Raw genomic sequence first — 12,074 nt, forward strand, 5'->3', positions numbered from 1 at the left:
GCCCCTTCCAGAGGTGTAGCCAGGTGGAGCGGACAGGGGAAGCGGACATAAAAAAGGGTGCCAGCCGCTTGTACTCCCCTGGCAGTGCTCTGGGTCTTTGGCGGCACATCAGCGGCGGGTCCTTCACTCGCTCCGGCCGCAACGCCACCGAAGACCTGGAGCGCCGCCGGGTGAGTAAAAACTAAAAAGGCGCCAAAAAATGTAAAAGGCGCCACTTGTGCTCAGCGGGAGAGCAGCCACTGCCCCGCTCCCCCCCTAGCTACACTACTGGCCCCTTCCCTATCTCAGACTTCAGATATTCTCGTGGGGGCCCCTGCAGTGCCCGGGGCCTCGGGCAAATTGCCCCACTTGCCCCCCCCAGGAGGCTCTGGCACTGGGGAGAATTTTACATGAATACCGGTATGTTCTGCTGTGGGAAAATCCCAGCCTATTGACAAATTATTATACTGACAAGTGTGTGTGTGTGTGTGTGAATATTTACCAGGGGTGTTTTTATTAACAATTCTCCCTGCTAGTTACATGGCCTCGAGCATGTCTTTAAAGATGTGGAGTAAAAAGTTCAAACATGCCTAAATGACCCAGGTGCCTAATTCCCATAGACTTGCAATGGGAGTGAGGCACCTAACTAAGCACTTTTGGAAATCTCACCCTTAGGAGCCTAGGACTCTAGGCTTCTTAGTATCTAAATCACTTTTGAAAATGGAACTTAAGAGCCTAAGTCACTGACTGACTTAGAAAATTGCACCCATTGAAACTAAAAACCCCATCCTGCTAGTGCAGTTTTAAAGCTTGTATTTTACTTTTAAATCTTCTTTTTCCTGTACAATCACCCGCCTCCCCCAAGGGGTGTTTGCAGTAGACAGGGGCAGTGAAGGGAATTCATTTTGCACTGTTTTTGATTTCAAACAATGAACAGGGTACACTAACGTGACAATCCAGGGGTGACTAGTATTATTTCTGGTACAGTAAGGTGTAAAGGCCCCAGCCAAAATTTGGATCCCATTGTGCTAGATGCTGTACAAACATTTAGCAAGAGAGACAGTTGCCATTACGTCTAAGTAGAAAAGACAGACACAGGGTGGGAGAACAGCAGTATTATTGTCATCCGCATTTTATAAATGGGCCACTGAGGCACAGAGAGATTAAGTGACATGCCCAAGGTCACACACGGAGTCTGTGTCAGAGCTGGGAACTGAACCCCGATTTTCTAAGCCCCAGTCCAACACTTTAACCACCCTTGCTCTCAGCAATCAGTTGTGAGCATACAGTGGATGTTTCCTCTGCATTCTCATTGCTCCAGCCCAGTTCATCCCAAGTGCTGTGAATATTTTAACCAATTCTCTCCCTTCCTGCTCGCAAGCCCGGGCAGATGCTTAGCGCCTGATGACATGGAATTTGCTGTATGGCCCCTTGTTCTGGTAGTCCATCCACAGAGATAATATGTCCATCTCTTGGGGATCAGTCGCTAGTTTGAAGGTGAAGTTCTGTAGCAGTGTGCTAAAGAAGAGAAACAGCTCCATCCGGGCCAGCCCCTCCCCTGGGCACATCCGCTTTCCTGGGAAAGAAAAGGAAGTGAGGCAGACAGACAGAAACAGGCTAAAGGCATGATCCAACACCTACTGAAGTCAATACGAGTCTTTCTCTTGAGTTCAAAAGACATGGGTTCCACCAACCTACTCTCTACCCAAACAAACAGCTCAGGGCAAAGCACAACCACATGTTACTTTAATGGCCAAAGGTCTTTCCTCCTATGCTGTGTGAACAATAATTCAGGGCCCCCACAGCTGTTCTTTATCGAAAGATCATTGAAGCCTCACAGACAAACAAGAAAACCCGAATTCCGGGCTTCCACACACAGCTCTACCGCTAGTTTGCTGTATAACTGGGCGATGGGAGTATTTATTTATCTATCTTTTGCCATGATCAAAGAGAGATTTCTGTGAGATCTGAGCAGAATGGAATCCTGTTACAAGGACAGACTTGGGCAAATCCCCACTTTGACCAACCTGATCATGCCACCCAAATAATCTCTCCAAATGAAACCAGGAGCATCCCAAATCTGACACTCCCAGAAACAAGGGGAGAGATTTTCAAATGCATCTGAGTGAGGTGCCTAACTCCCATTGACTTTCAATGGGGCTTGTGCCTCTAACTCCCTCAGGCACTTCTGAAAATCCCACCCAAAATATCTAATTTGCAAAGACCGAATGAGTTGTGCTCGGCATGGAATGCCAAAACCAGTGACACTTACAAAACTGCGCCCCTCGTGGGATCACTGGGAGTTGGAATTGCACTTGCAGCCTCAGGGTCTAAAAGCATAAGCTGCTATCTGAGCTAAAAGATTCAGCTCTGTTAGGTAATGTTGTAGTAGCCTCATCAAACTACCTAAATGGTTCTGCCACCACTCAAGGGGAACAGAGCATCCCCCTGAGTATGTGTAGTTTCCATATGCTAAAATCAGCCCTCCCCAAGCATTGCTTATCTGCAGATGAGCGGCATCCAGACAAGTGTGAAATTCTTTCCTCTGAACCACCACATACAGTCATTTGCAATCTGATCCCTACGGCTGAACATCTCAACGCCAGCTGGAAGTGGCTTTGGGAACATAATTGTCCTACCCTACAGTGGAATGCTCATTACAAGCAAAAAGAAAAGGAGGACTTGTGGCACCTTAGAGACTAACAAATTTATTTGAGCATAAGCTTTCGTGAGCTACAGCTCACTTCATCGGATGCATTCAGTCCACTGAATCCGATGAAGTGAGCTGTAGCTCTCGAAAGCTTATGCTCAGATAAATTGGTTAGTCTCTAAGGTGCCACAAGTCCTCCTTTTCTTTTTGCGAATACAGACTAACACGGCTGCTCCTCTGAAACATTACAAGCAGTGATCATGGTGAAATTCAGCCCTCTGCAAAGGAGCCAACACAAGGCTCATGCACCACTTCAGTCCCATTTAATCCTTCAGAATCGGTGCATAGGCCAGGTTGAAAAGCACTTCCTGGGTATGTCTGCACTGCAGTGTAAGCCTAGGATTAGTAGAACTCGAGTTAGCAGACCCTGGGCTTGTTAACCTACGACTTGAGCATCTACACACATATGTAACCCAAGGTTAGGAATTGCTGAACCCTGGGTCCCAAACTGGGGCTCCACCATTTCCACTGCATTATGCGGGCCTAAGTCCAACCACCCAGGTCTGAGACTTCCTAGCGCCCTCTCAAAATGTGGCCAAAATGTAGCCCTTTGTTTGAGGTGCAGCATGGGAAAATTTGTCCACCAAACTTGACTGTCCAGAGGACAAAGGAAGTTGGTCACGGGATACTTATGGTGGACTCCCAAAGCACGAATCCAGTGTGGCTGTGTCTACACTGCAGAGCTTGGACCCCGGGTCCCGGCTTGACTCAGGCTCAAACCCTGCACTCCTGTGAGGTCTAAGCCCTGGGTTTGCATGAGTTGTGTGTAGACGGAAAGGGGGGTAAGCTTGAGCCTGTGTTTGTACCCTGGGCATATATTGCAGTGTAGAAATACCTTAAGAACTCCCATCCTACTCTCCTTAGCGTATGACTTGATTGCAGAGTTAGCATCGGTGATCGGCACCCAGGTTAGCCTTGCCTGGGTGTGAAAATCCCTACCTGAGTTGCTCTGTTCTCACTTGTGCTATGCTCCCCTGTGTGAGTTGCTAGGATTTTGGGGGCACATCCCATGGTGCTGCAGTGAGCTGAGCTGCTCTGTAATTCTTTCCCAGTAACTTGTGGGTGAGCTTGTCCATCCTTCCAAACACACAGGGGAATTGTGGGAAGGCCCTGGGGGACCACCAGCACTCTAGTGATTTAACCTGCCTCCTCATTGCAAAGTGGGCAGGTTACCAGCCTGAGTGAAAGCAGCACCAGAGTGCTAGCCTATAAACTGAGCTGGGCCAGCTAGCCAGGGTTGAAAGCATCATTACACTTGAGTGAGTGGGTGTTGTGTGTGGACAGGAGAGGGGTTAGGGACAATGCCTGGGGAAGAGGCTGAGTTAACTCTGCAATGAAGACAGACTCAGATGGGCATTTTGCTGTTGACTTTGCTGGGAGCAGGAGTCAGGCCATTGACACATTCTCATTATAGAGCAAAAAGCAGCCAGAGACCTTTGTAAATCCCAGACTTTACCTGCAGAGAAAGGCATAAAGGCCTCATTTGGCCTAAATTTCCCCTTCTCGTCCAAGAAATGACCTGGGTTAAACTCTTCTGGAGTCTCCCAGTACTTTGGGTCTGAATGCACAGACCCGAACACTGGAATAACAGCTGTGCCCTGTAAAGATATAGGATAGAAGGAGACAGGAAAAGCAGACGTTAAATACGGTAATGGATTAACTTGATTATCAGCGGAGAAGCAGCCTGCAATGGAGATAGCCGGAAAGTCTGGTCATGCACAGACGGTAAATAATCAGTCTGCAAAGGGGCCAAGGCAAGTAACCACTGACGTCCCATTCAGGGAAGGTTTAAGTGGATCTTCGTTGTTGTGTAGCCCCTCTGCACAGGGCTGGCTTGGAGCCAGAGCTGTGTCGCAGGAAATTGAGACCAGGCCAGGAATTACTTATTTTAGATTTATAAAAACCCCAGGAGGTGCCTATGCTAAGCTCAGGATGCTGACCCCTTAAAGATTAAGACAGGGCTGCCCCACCCACCTGGACACAGGAAAGTCACATGAGCCCAGGCCTGCAGCCCACCCTCACTCCACATGCTTGGGGAACAGATGGGCTTTACAGCATGGCTAGAGGTTCCAGGAGATCAAGGGAGGAGCACATTCCAGCATCACACAGGCTGTCAGTCTAGCAGCTCCCTGCCCTGGGGAGAAAGGCAGGCCCGGCTGGAGCAAGGGGGAGAGATGAGTTCAGATCATCAGAACCCAAAGCAGGTGGAATCACACTCGCCGCGAACTAGGAGCAGCCTCAGTTGCGAGAGTCACCACCCTTTGCTCCACTGTGCTGAAAAGTGTGGCGCTGCCAGAGACTGGGAAAGAGCCAAGACCTTTACAAACAAGCAAACAATTCGGGGGAAGGGGGGGGGGGATGCAGCTCTAGTCCAAGGCTCGCCCTCCCCTGAGAATATCCTGAGGAGTTACAGTATTGCACCTGGGGGATGGTGTAGCCCCAGAACTCTGTGCGCCGAGTCACTGCCCGGGGGAAGTTCTCGATCTGCCCACTCTGGCTGCGCTGCATCTCATGGATCACCGCGTTGGTGTACGGCATCCTCACCCGGTCCTCCATGCCTGGGGCGTGGATCGCCCCCACCACCTTCTCGATCTCCTGCTGGACTCTGGCTGCAAAGGATTAGACTCAGAGCTGTCGCTTTGTAAGGCTGCTGCACTGACCTCCCCTTGCCTTCGCTGTGAGTGAGCTTGGAGATTAAACACAGAGCAGCCTAACAGGAGTGAAAGGCCTGGTTTTAGCCCCTGAGGGTATGTCTACATGGCAGTCAGAGGTGAGATTGCAGCCAGGTAGGCCGACCCACGCTAGCTTTAATCCAGTTAATACAGCTAAAAATGGCAAAGAAGAGGCAGTGGCAGGGGCTTTCCAAGCACCCCTGGGTCCATGCTCATGTTGCTAGCCCATGCTGCTGTGTCTTCACTGCTATTTTTAGCTGCACTAACTAGATTAAAACTAGTGTGAGTTTGCCAGCCTGGGCTGCAAGCACCTCCGACTGTAGTGCAGAGACATTCCCGAACAGGCACCAGGAAACGCAAAGCCCTGGTTCAGCCTCTGTCTGGTTAGCCTGTCCCCTGGTAGCCACGTATTGCGGAGCATGCCATGGGCACCCACCCTGACTCAGTCAGTGTAACCTGCTCAGGCAGGGTGTGAAGAAAGATGGGTGAACTGCGACTAGACCCTGTACAGTACCCGGACCGTCCCGTCGTGTGTGTGGGTGTGTGTTTGACGGGTCTGATCCAGCAGAGATCTGTGCACAAGCCCCTCACGGCACAGGGGCCCTTGGGCAGTGTTGAAGAGGACCTACTGTTCTGTTCTTATCTCGTAGGGCACTTCAGCTGAGCACACTCAGAGGGAGAGAATCTGAATCAGTCCTCTTGCTGCATCATGGCTTAAAGCCACTGAAGAGGAACACCCCCCCAACCCCCCGGTTCTTTGTACCTTGAATTTGTGGGAACTTTGCCATCACCAGGAGGAAGAACAACAGGGCATTGACTATGCTCATTGTCCCAGCGCCAAAGAGGTCAAACACTGCCATGAGCAGGTTTTCACTGCTGAATACATTCCCTGACGTGCTCGTTTCCTGGAAACAGATAGAGGGGTGGGTTGGTGGATTTAAAGAAAGTGACAGCTGTAAAATCATCCCCAGGCTGCACAGCATGCCTGCGACGGGAGTTTGGTTCCCATCCAGAGCTCTAGGCAGTAAAGACAGGGGTTCATTTGGTTGTGAACAGCAGCTTTGTTGGATTCTGGCATGCCTTGGGATTCGCCTTGCCCTCAGCACTACCTGGGGTCCTCGGCGTTTCATAGCCCTGAGCCGCATCCACCTCCCCAGATAGTTCTAGAAAATACACAGGTCACTTAGCTCGCGAGGAGCAACTTTTGTCTTATGATCACAGAGTGCTTTGGGAATGGCAGCTAAGCCTCACCATGAGCCTGGGGCATAGGAATTATTCCTGACGTTTTACAGAATAACAAACAGCAGGAAAGTGAATTTCCCAAGGTCTCACAGGCAGTCAGTGGCCGAGATGAGAAGAGAACCCATGATCACCTAAGTCCCAGCTTTAGCTGCCAGACCAAGATGCTGCTTAGGTAAGCCTCAGAGCCGGCCAGACTCATAGCAGAGCCCTTGATTGGCAGTCTGCTATTGCTCTAGCAACCAGTCTCAGTTTACTGGCTGAGCTGGAGATACGAGGCCAGGCTGGGATTCTGGTGTCCCTGTCATCTATTAATCCCTAACGTGCTGATCAGCCAGCACTTAGGTCTGAATGCAATGTTATACACACCCATTGAATGGGGTCCCTTCTTGTACTGTCATTAGTTAGAAATAGCCCCAAGGCATTCAGGCCCTGCTATACCTTCTCTGACTTGATAAGGAAACAGTCAATGTAGTCCCGGGGACAGCTTGGATCCAGGGTCCACTTGTGAGAGTCAATCCTTTTTCGGATGAAGTTCTTCAGCTTCTCACTTTCAGTGAAGACCTTGTTGTGTGGTCCCGGCAGGTAACACATGATGCCAGAAAAGGTGTTGTACACCTGGGAACAAGAGATGTGATAGGGCTGTTCTGAGATCGTGGGTGCACCTCTCTCATCCCCCCCAACCTCCAAGATGTGGTGGCAGGGCTTGATCATTTCTCTCACATGTGGAGTCACATGTGGTTCCAGCCCTGATCCATGGGTGACAACACCTCAGTCCGACCGGCCACACCTTGGACAGCTGCGTTTCCAAAAGTGGCCAGTAAAAATGAAGGCCCCATCAAACTCAGTGGCCATTTTGGAAGATTTTGGCCTGGGACTGCACAGGGCCAGCTGATGCATAGCAGGGCTGGAAGTGGGAAAATGCTCTTCATGGCCCTGATTCAGGGCACCACTGAAGCATGTGCATTGAAGAGGGTTGCTTCCCTGAATCAGGGCCTACGTGTCTGGTCCAAAACTCTTGAAGTCAGTGAGTCTCTCCATTAACTGCAGAAGGCTTTGGATCAGTCCAGCTGCTATTGATGTTAAGGAGAGTTTTTCCACTGCCTTCCCTTTGAACTGAACGGGGAGATGTATCAGAATGGGGAGGCGCCCCACGGGCTCAAAGGGAAGGCGCCCCATGGGCTCAGAGGGGAGGTGCTGATACATACCTGTGCAAAGGGAGACATGAAATAATGGGAGTAGTTCCCCATCATGCCCAACAGCTCCAGAAAGGCCTTGTCTTCGTAGCTGAAACGACTCCCAAAGACAACAGCGCAAACCACGTTAGAAACAGCATGCCTGATTCTGGACATGGGATCGAACGCCTCACCTGCGGCATCCATGGAGGCAAGGGAGAGCACAACGAATAGAGTCAAATGCAACATGCATCTCTGGTTTGTTCACAGCCGAGTTCCTCCCTGCCCCTGTAAACATAATGTGCTTCTTTCCCATCACTGCAATTAGCCCCTGGATGGAACCCTTTTAATCTAAAAAATACCGAGATAAAGAGTCGCCGTCCAGGGAAAGGTCCAATGACTCACTCACTTCCCTGGCCCCATTCACCCCTACCTGCAGGGTGAGACTGAGAAGGGGCACAGATCTCCTACCCCCTCCACACCTCAGGATCTTTAGGAGTGCCCGATAAATACTCCACCCATAATCTTCTGAGCTTGGGGTCCAGAAGGCTTCCTCGCCTTTGCTGGCATCTAGGAGGTCCCTTTCTCACCTCTGGATCTTCACAGAAAACCTGCTTTGTCTTTCCGCTTCTTCTAGCGGGGAGGAAGGATGGAACCCATTCACCTATCCATTACAGTCCAGCACGTGGCATATTTAGCTATATAACTCTTCTGTTTTTATTTGTGCTGTAAATTTCTAAGCTCTCTTCCTCTGTGGAGAGCTCAGCCACCATTTTTGTTCTCAGAACTCAGTGCAGATTGTTAAAGGAGATGCACATACTGTGCGCTCTCTCTCTCTCTCTAATGGAGACACTACACTTTTGATCTCTCTTATTTTAGATTAAGGGAGCACCCAAACTAAAGATCATTCTGGATGAAAGTATCAGTTTGCTCTATGGATGTGGAAAAACACATCATCCAGTGGAACCTAGGAACACTTTGCAGGGTCTTCACGGTTCCTAGCCCTTTAGGTGGAAGTGCATTCAGGGGCTGGGACTCAGAGTGAAATGTTTCAGAGTAGCAGCCGTGTTAGTCTGTATCCGCAAAAAGAAAAGGAGTACTTGTGGCACCTTAGAGACTAAGCTTATTTTCTAGAGTGAAATGTGTTATTCTTACAGCTGTCGCCTTGTGAAATTTAGCTTCAGATTTTTTTTCCCTTTTGCACCGTTCTATGAGAGTTACCCAATATCAAACCGATTTGTGGGCAAAAGCTACAGGGTCCATCCCCAGTCTCTCCCGCAATAACTGTGCTGGGTGCATTTGTGCTACCCTGTCTACATCCAGGCTCGGTGATGCACTGACTATTTGACAGAAGCAGGTCGTCAGGAAGGAAGGGAGAGATGCTAAGGCTCAGGTCCTCAAAGGTATTTAGGAGTTTAAACAGGAGTTAGTCTCCTAAGTAGCTTGGAGGATCTGGGCCCAAAAGCTTGGCTTAGAGCCCTGGAATCTTTCCATTGATTCCAAAGGGCTTTCCAGCAGGCCCTTAATCATTTAAGATAAGGCTGTAGGTCCCTGTTCCTATAAAGATCTCTCCCATTTACGTATATGAGTTGCTTCTTGAGACAACAAGGTTATTCTATATCTTCTATTTATATCAGCACATTAAAATGAACAGGGTTCAAATTACCTTCCATGTTTGCCACCGCCTCCACCAAATACTGAGCCTCCTCCTGCACCCGCTGCGCCATTGTCTTCTTCCCCATCCCAAAATCCCGCAGCGTAGCGATTGTGAACCTGCGGAGCTCTCTCCATTTCTTCTCACTGCCAGTAATGAGCCCTAAAAAGATGCAGTTAAAAATCTATCATTTGACTGCCAAAACCCACAGCAGGTTACTAGAGACAAAGAGTCCAGAAATTCTGGAAAATTAACTATGGACAGCATATCATTCAGCAAGTAGATGTCTCTAGGGTATGCTATACAAAATTCCAGACAGGATGTGGTCCCTAGTAAATAAGGGTGACAAAGCTGGAACTCAACCTGTGTGGAAGTCTGTTTGTTTGGGTCTATAGTTTTTAGCTGATTTATTTAATAAATACCTCCAGTTTAAGATGGCTATGATTTTATGTAACGTGCCAGAATCCACATATAGTGAAAGCAGCTTCCTTTGTGAAAAATTGTTGAGGTTAACAAAATTGTTCACATTTTTTATTTAAAATAGTTATGGAAATTTTTCATTTACGGAAAACCTGGTGAAAAAACGCCATGAAAAATTGTGAAAAAGACCATTTCAAGCCCAACAGAATGAAATCAACTCCTGTAAACTTTCTTAGAATGGTATTTTTTGACTAGCTCTCCTTTGGCCCTTGCAAAAGTGGTGGGGTAATGCCACACCCTTGGGGACTGCTGTTTTCTGTAGGTATGCATTTGGTCCTCATTACCCTGTTATCTGAACATTTCACAATCTTCAATGTATTTATCCTCCTAACACCCTTGTGAGGCAGGGCAGGGCTATTATCCCCATTGTACAGATGGGGAACTGAGGCACAGAGAGACTAAGTGAGTCGCCCAAGGGTGCATAAGAATTCTGTGTCAGAGCAACGAATTGACCCCACATCTTCCAAGGTGCAGGCAAATCCCCTAACCACTAGACCAGCCTTTCTTGTCTAGGGCTTTCATCCACTCTCTTCTCAGACCTCTGCAGTCAGGGACTTCACCACAAAGCCAAGGCGCAATAAAATAACCTAGAAGAGAAGAGACCCAAACACCCACCGTATCCGTCTGTCACTCTCTCATGAATGGCAATGGCGGCACGTCCACCAAATTCCTCGGCGTGACCCACCAAAGCGTCTCTCACCGCCTCGTACCCACAGAGTACCACAGCTGCTTTTGGTCCAAGCCAGATGGTGAACACTGGGCCATACTTCTTGCAGAGCTGGGGGCAGAGGTACAGAGGGCTCAGTTAATCAGCTAAACTGAAATCGCTGGCGCTCTCTACAAGAGCCATAAAGCAGAGATAAAGGTGGGATTTCGAATACTGGGGAAGATCTGTGACAAACAACTGGGCACAGATAGATGGAGAACTAAGGCCTACATTTGAGAGTGTACCTAGCCTTTGGAACAACTTACCAAGGGCATCCCAAGGCCAGGAATGTGAGACTAGCCCGCAAGGAAGTCCCTTACCTTCTGGTAGGATTTGTGCAGGGGCAGAACATCTTTCTGCCACAGGTTGCCCAGAAGGAACCACGGGTCTGGTCCTGGAGGGAGCTGGCCTCGTTTCTGGTTGTTTTTCCAAAACATGAAGCATATGATGGAGAGGATTAAAAAGAGACTCAGGATCCCAGCCACTCCAGCATCCATCCTTGTCTGTCACCTCCCGCACAGAAGGGCAGCAAAGGAACTGTTTTCGCTTGCCAGAAAGGCTGGATGAAATGCTGCACTCCACTGATGAGTAGAGAGGTGCCCAGATCTGCTCTCCAGCTTCTCTATATATAGCACCCTCTTCCTAGGTGTCTCTGTCCCCTCCAGTGACACACTGTCCTGTGTCTACATGAGGTTATTTAATGTCATTTTTTATCACATCTTTGTCTCTGACCCTTTATCTCCCCTTCTAAGGGTCAGTGACACAAAGATGCTGTTGTCTTATGTGTGTGACTAATTGAACACTTCCGCACTGGAACGGACACCAGCAGAAACCGTTTGTTCAAAAAGGTTTCCCAATTGTTGCTATGCAGAACAAGATGTCTCTAACCGAGAGAGCATGGAGATAAACATGCCCCCCACCTCTGGCCCCGTCTCTTGGTTTGTTGGTTTTTCCGTTTGCTCTGCTTTGCATATAGTCAGTTTCACCACGTTCCCTGTGTTATCAGCAAGGCCCCAACCCTGCCAAAAGGACCGTGTGGGCTGTCCTGAGTAGGAATCTGCAGTAGTGCAAAGAATTGCCTATACTTATCCCATTGCAGGATCAGAGCCTTAGTTAGGCGTTGCCCCTCTTGTTTTTATGAATCTCTGGCACAGTCACAGGGGAGAGAAAGCCATTTGTCAAAATAGGAAAATGAGATTGTTAAGCCACAACAGCTGGTAGAGTGGTCAGGGGCTGGGGCCACACCTGAAACTGCTTGGAGCCCATTCCTTGAAATTAACTAGATTTGGTGTTGCCCCTAGAGCTGGTCAGGAGTTTTCCATCACATTGCGGGATTTTATATATATATGGAAAAAGTAAATTGCGAAAAATCAACATTTTTCCGTGGGAAAATTTCAGTGTTGCTGAATTTTCTTTTTTTAATTCCCATTGGGAAAATTGAAACTAAATATTTTGTTTT

General features: G+C 48.7%; 1 protein-coding gene across 1 annotated transcript; it reads right to left on the reverse strand.

Moving 5' to 3' along the window:
* Positions 1–1,122: 1,122 nt before the first annotated feature.
* On the reverse strand, positions 1,123–11,112 carry LOC125621101 (cytochrome P450 2G1-like). Its single transcript, XM_048817583.2, has 9 exons — positions 10,936–11,112; positions 10,525–10,687; positions 9,442–9,591; positions 7,809–7,969; positions 7,042–7,218; positions 6,125–6,266; positions 5,111–5,298; positions 4,146–4,287; positions 1,123–1,555 (listed from the first exon to the last, which is right to left on the reverse strand). The coding sequence occupies exons 1-9, from the start codon at positions 11,110–11,112 to the stop codon at positions 1,374–1,376; spliced, it is 1,482 nt and encodes a 493-aa protein (XP_048673540.2). The 3' UTR covers positions 1,123–1,373.
* Positions 11,113–12,074: the final 962 nt, after the last annotated feature.

Source organism: Caretta caretta, chromosome 14 (genome assembly GCF_965140235.1).
Source record: "Caretta caretta isolate rCarCar2 chromosome 14, rCarCar1.hap1, whole genome shotgun sequence".
NCBI lineage: Eukaryota > Metazoa > Chordata > Testudines > Cheloniidae > Caretta > Caretta caretta.

Excerpts from the sequence above, each read along its gene's own strand:
- LOC125621101 (XM_048817583.2), bottom strand. The coding sequence starts at position 11,112 with ATGGATGCTGGAGTGGCTGGGATCCTGAGTCTCTTTTTAATCCTCTCC. Across the intron at positions 7,970-9,441 it reads GGCGGTGGCAAACATGGAAG|GTGAGGCGTTCGATCCCATG; the intron begins GTAATTTGAACC and ends TGGATGCCGCAG. Across the intron at positions 4,288-5,110 it reads GGGGCTACACCATCCCCCAG|GGCACAGCTGTTATTCCAGT; the intron begins GTGCAATACTGT and ends ATATCTTTACAG.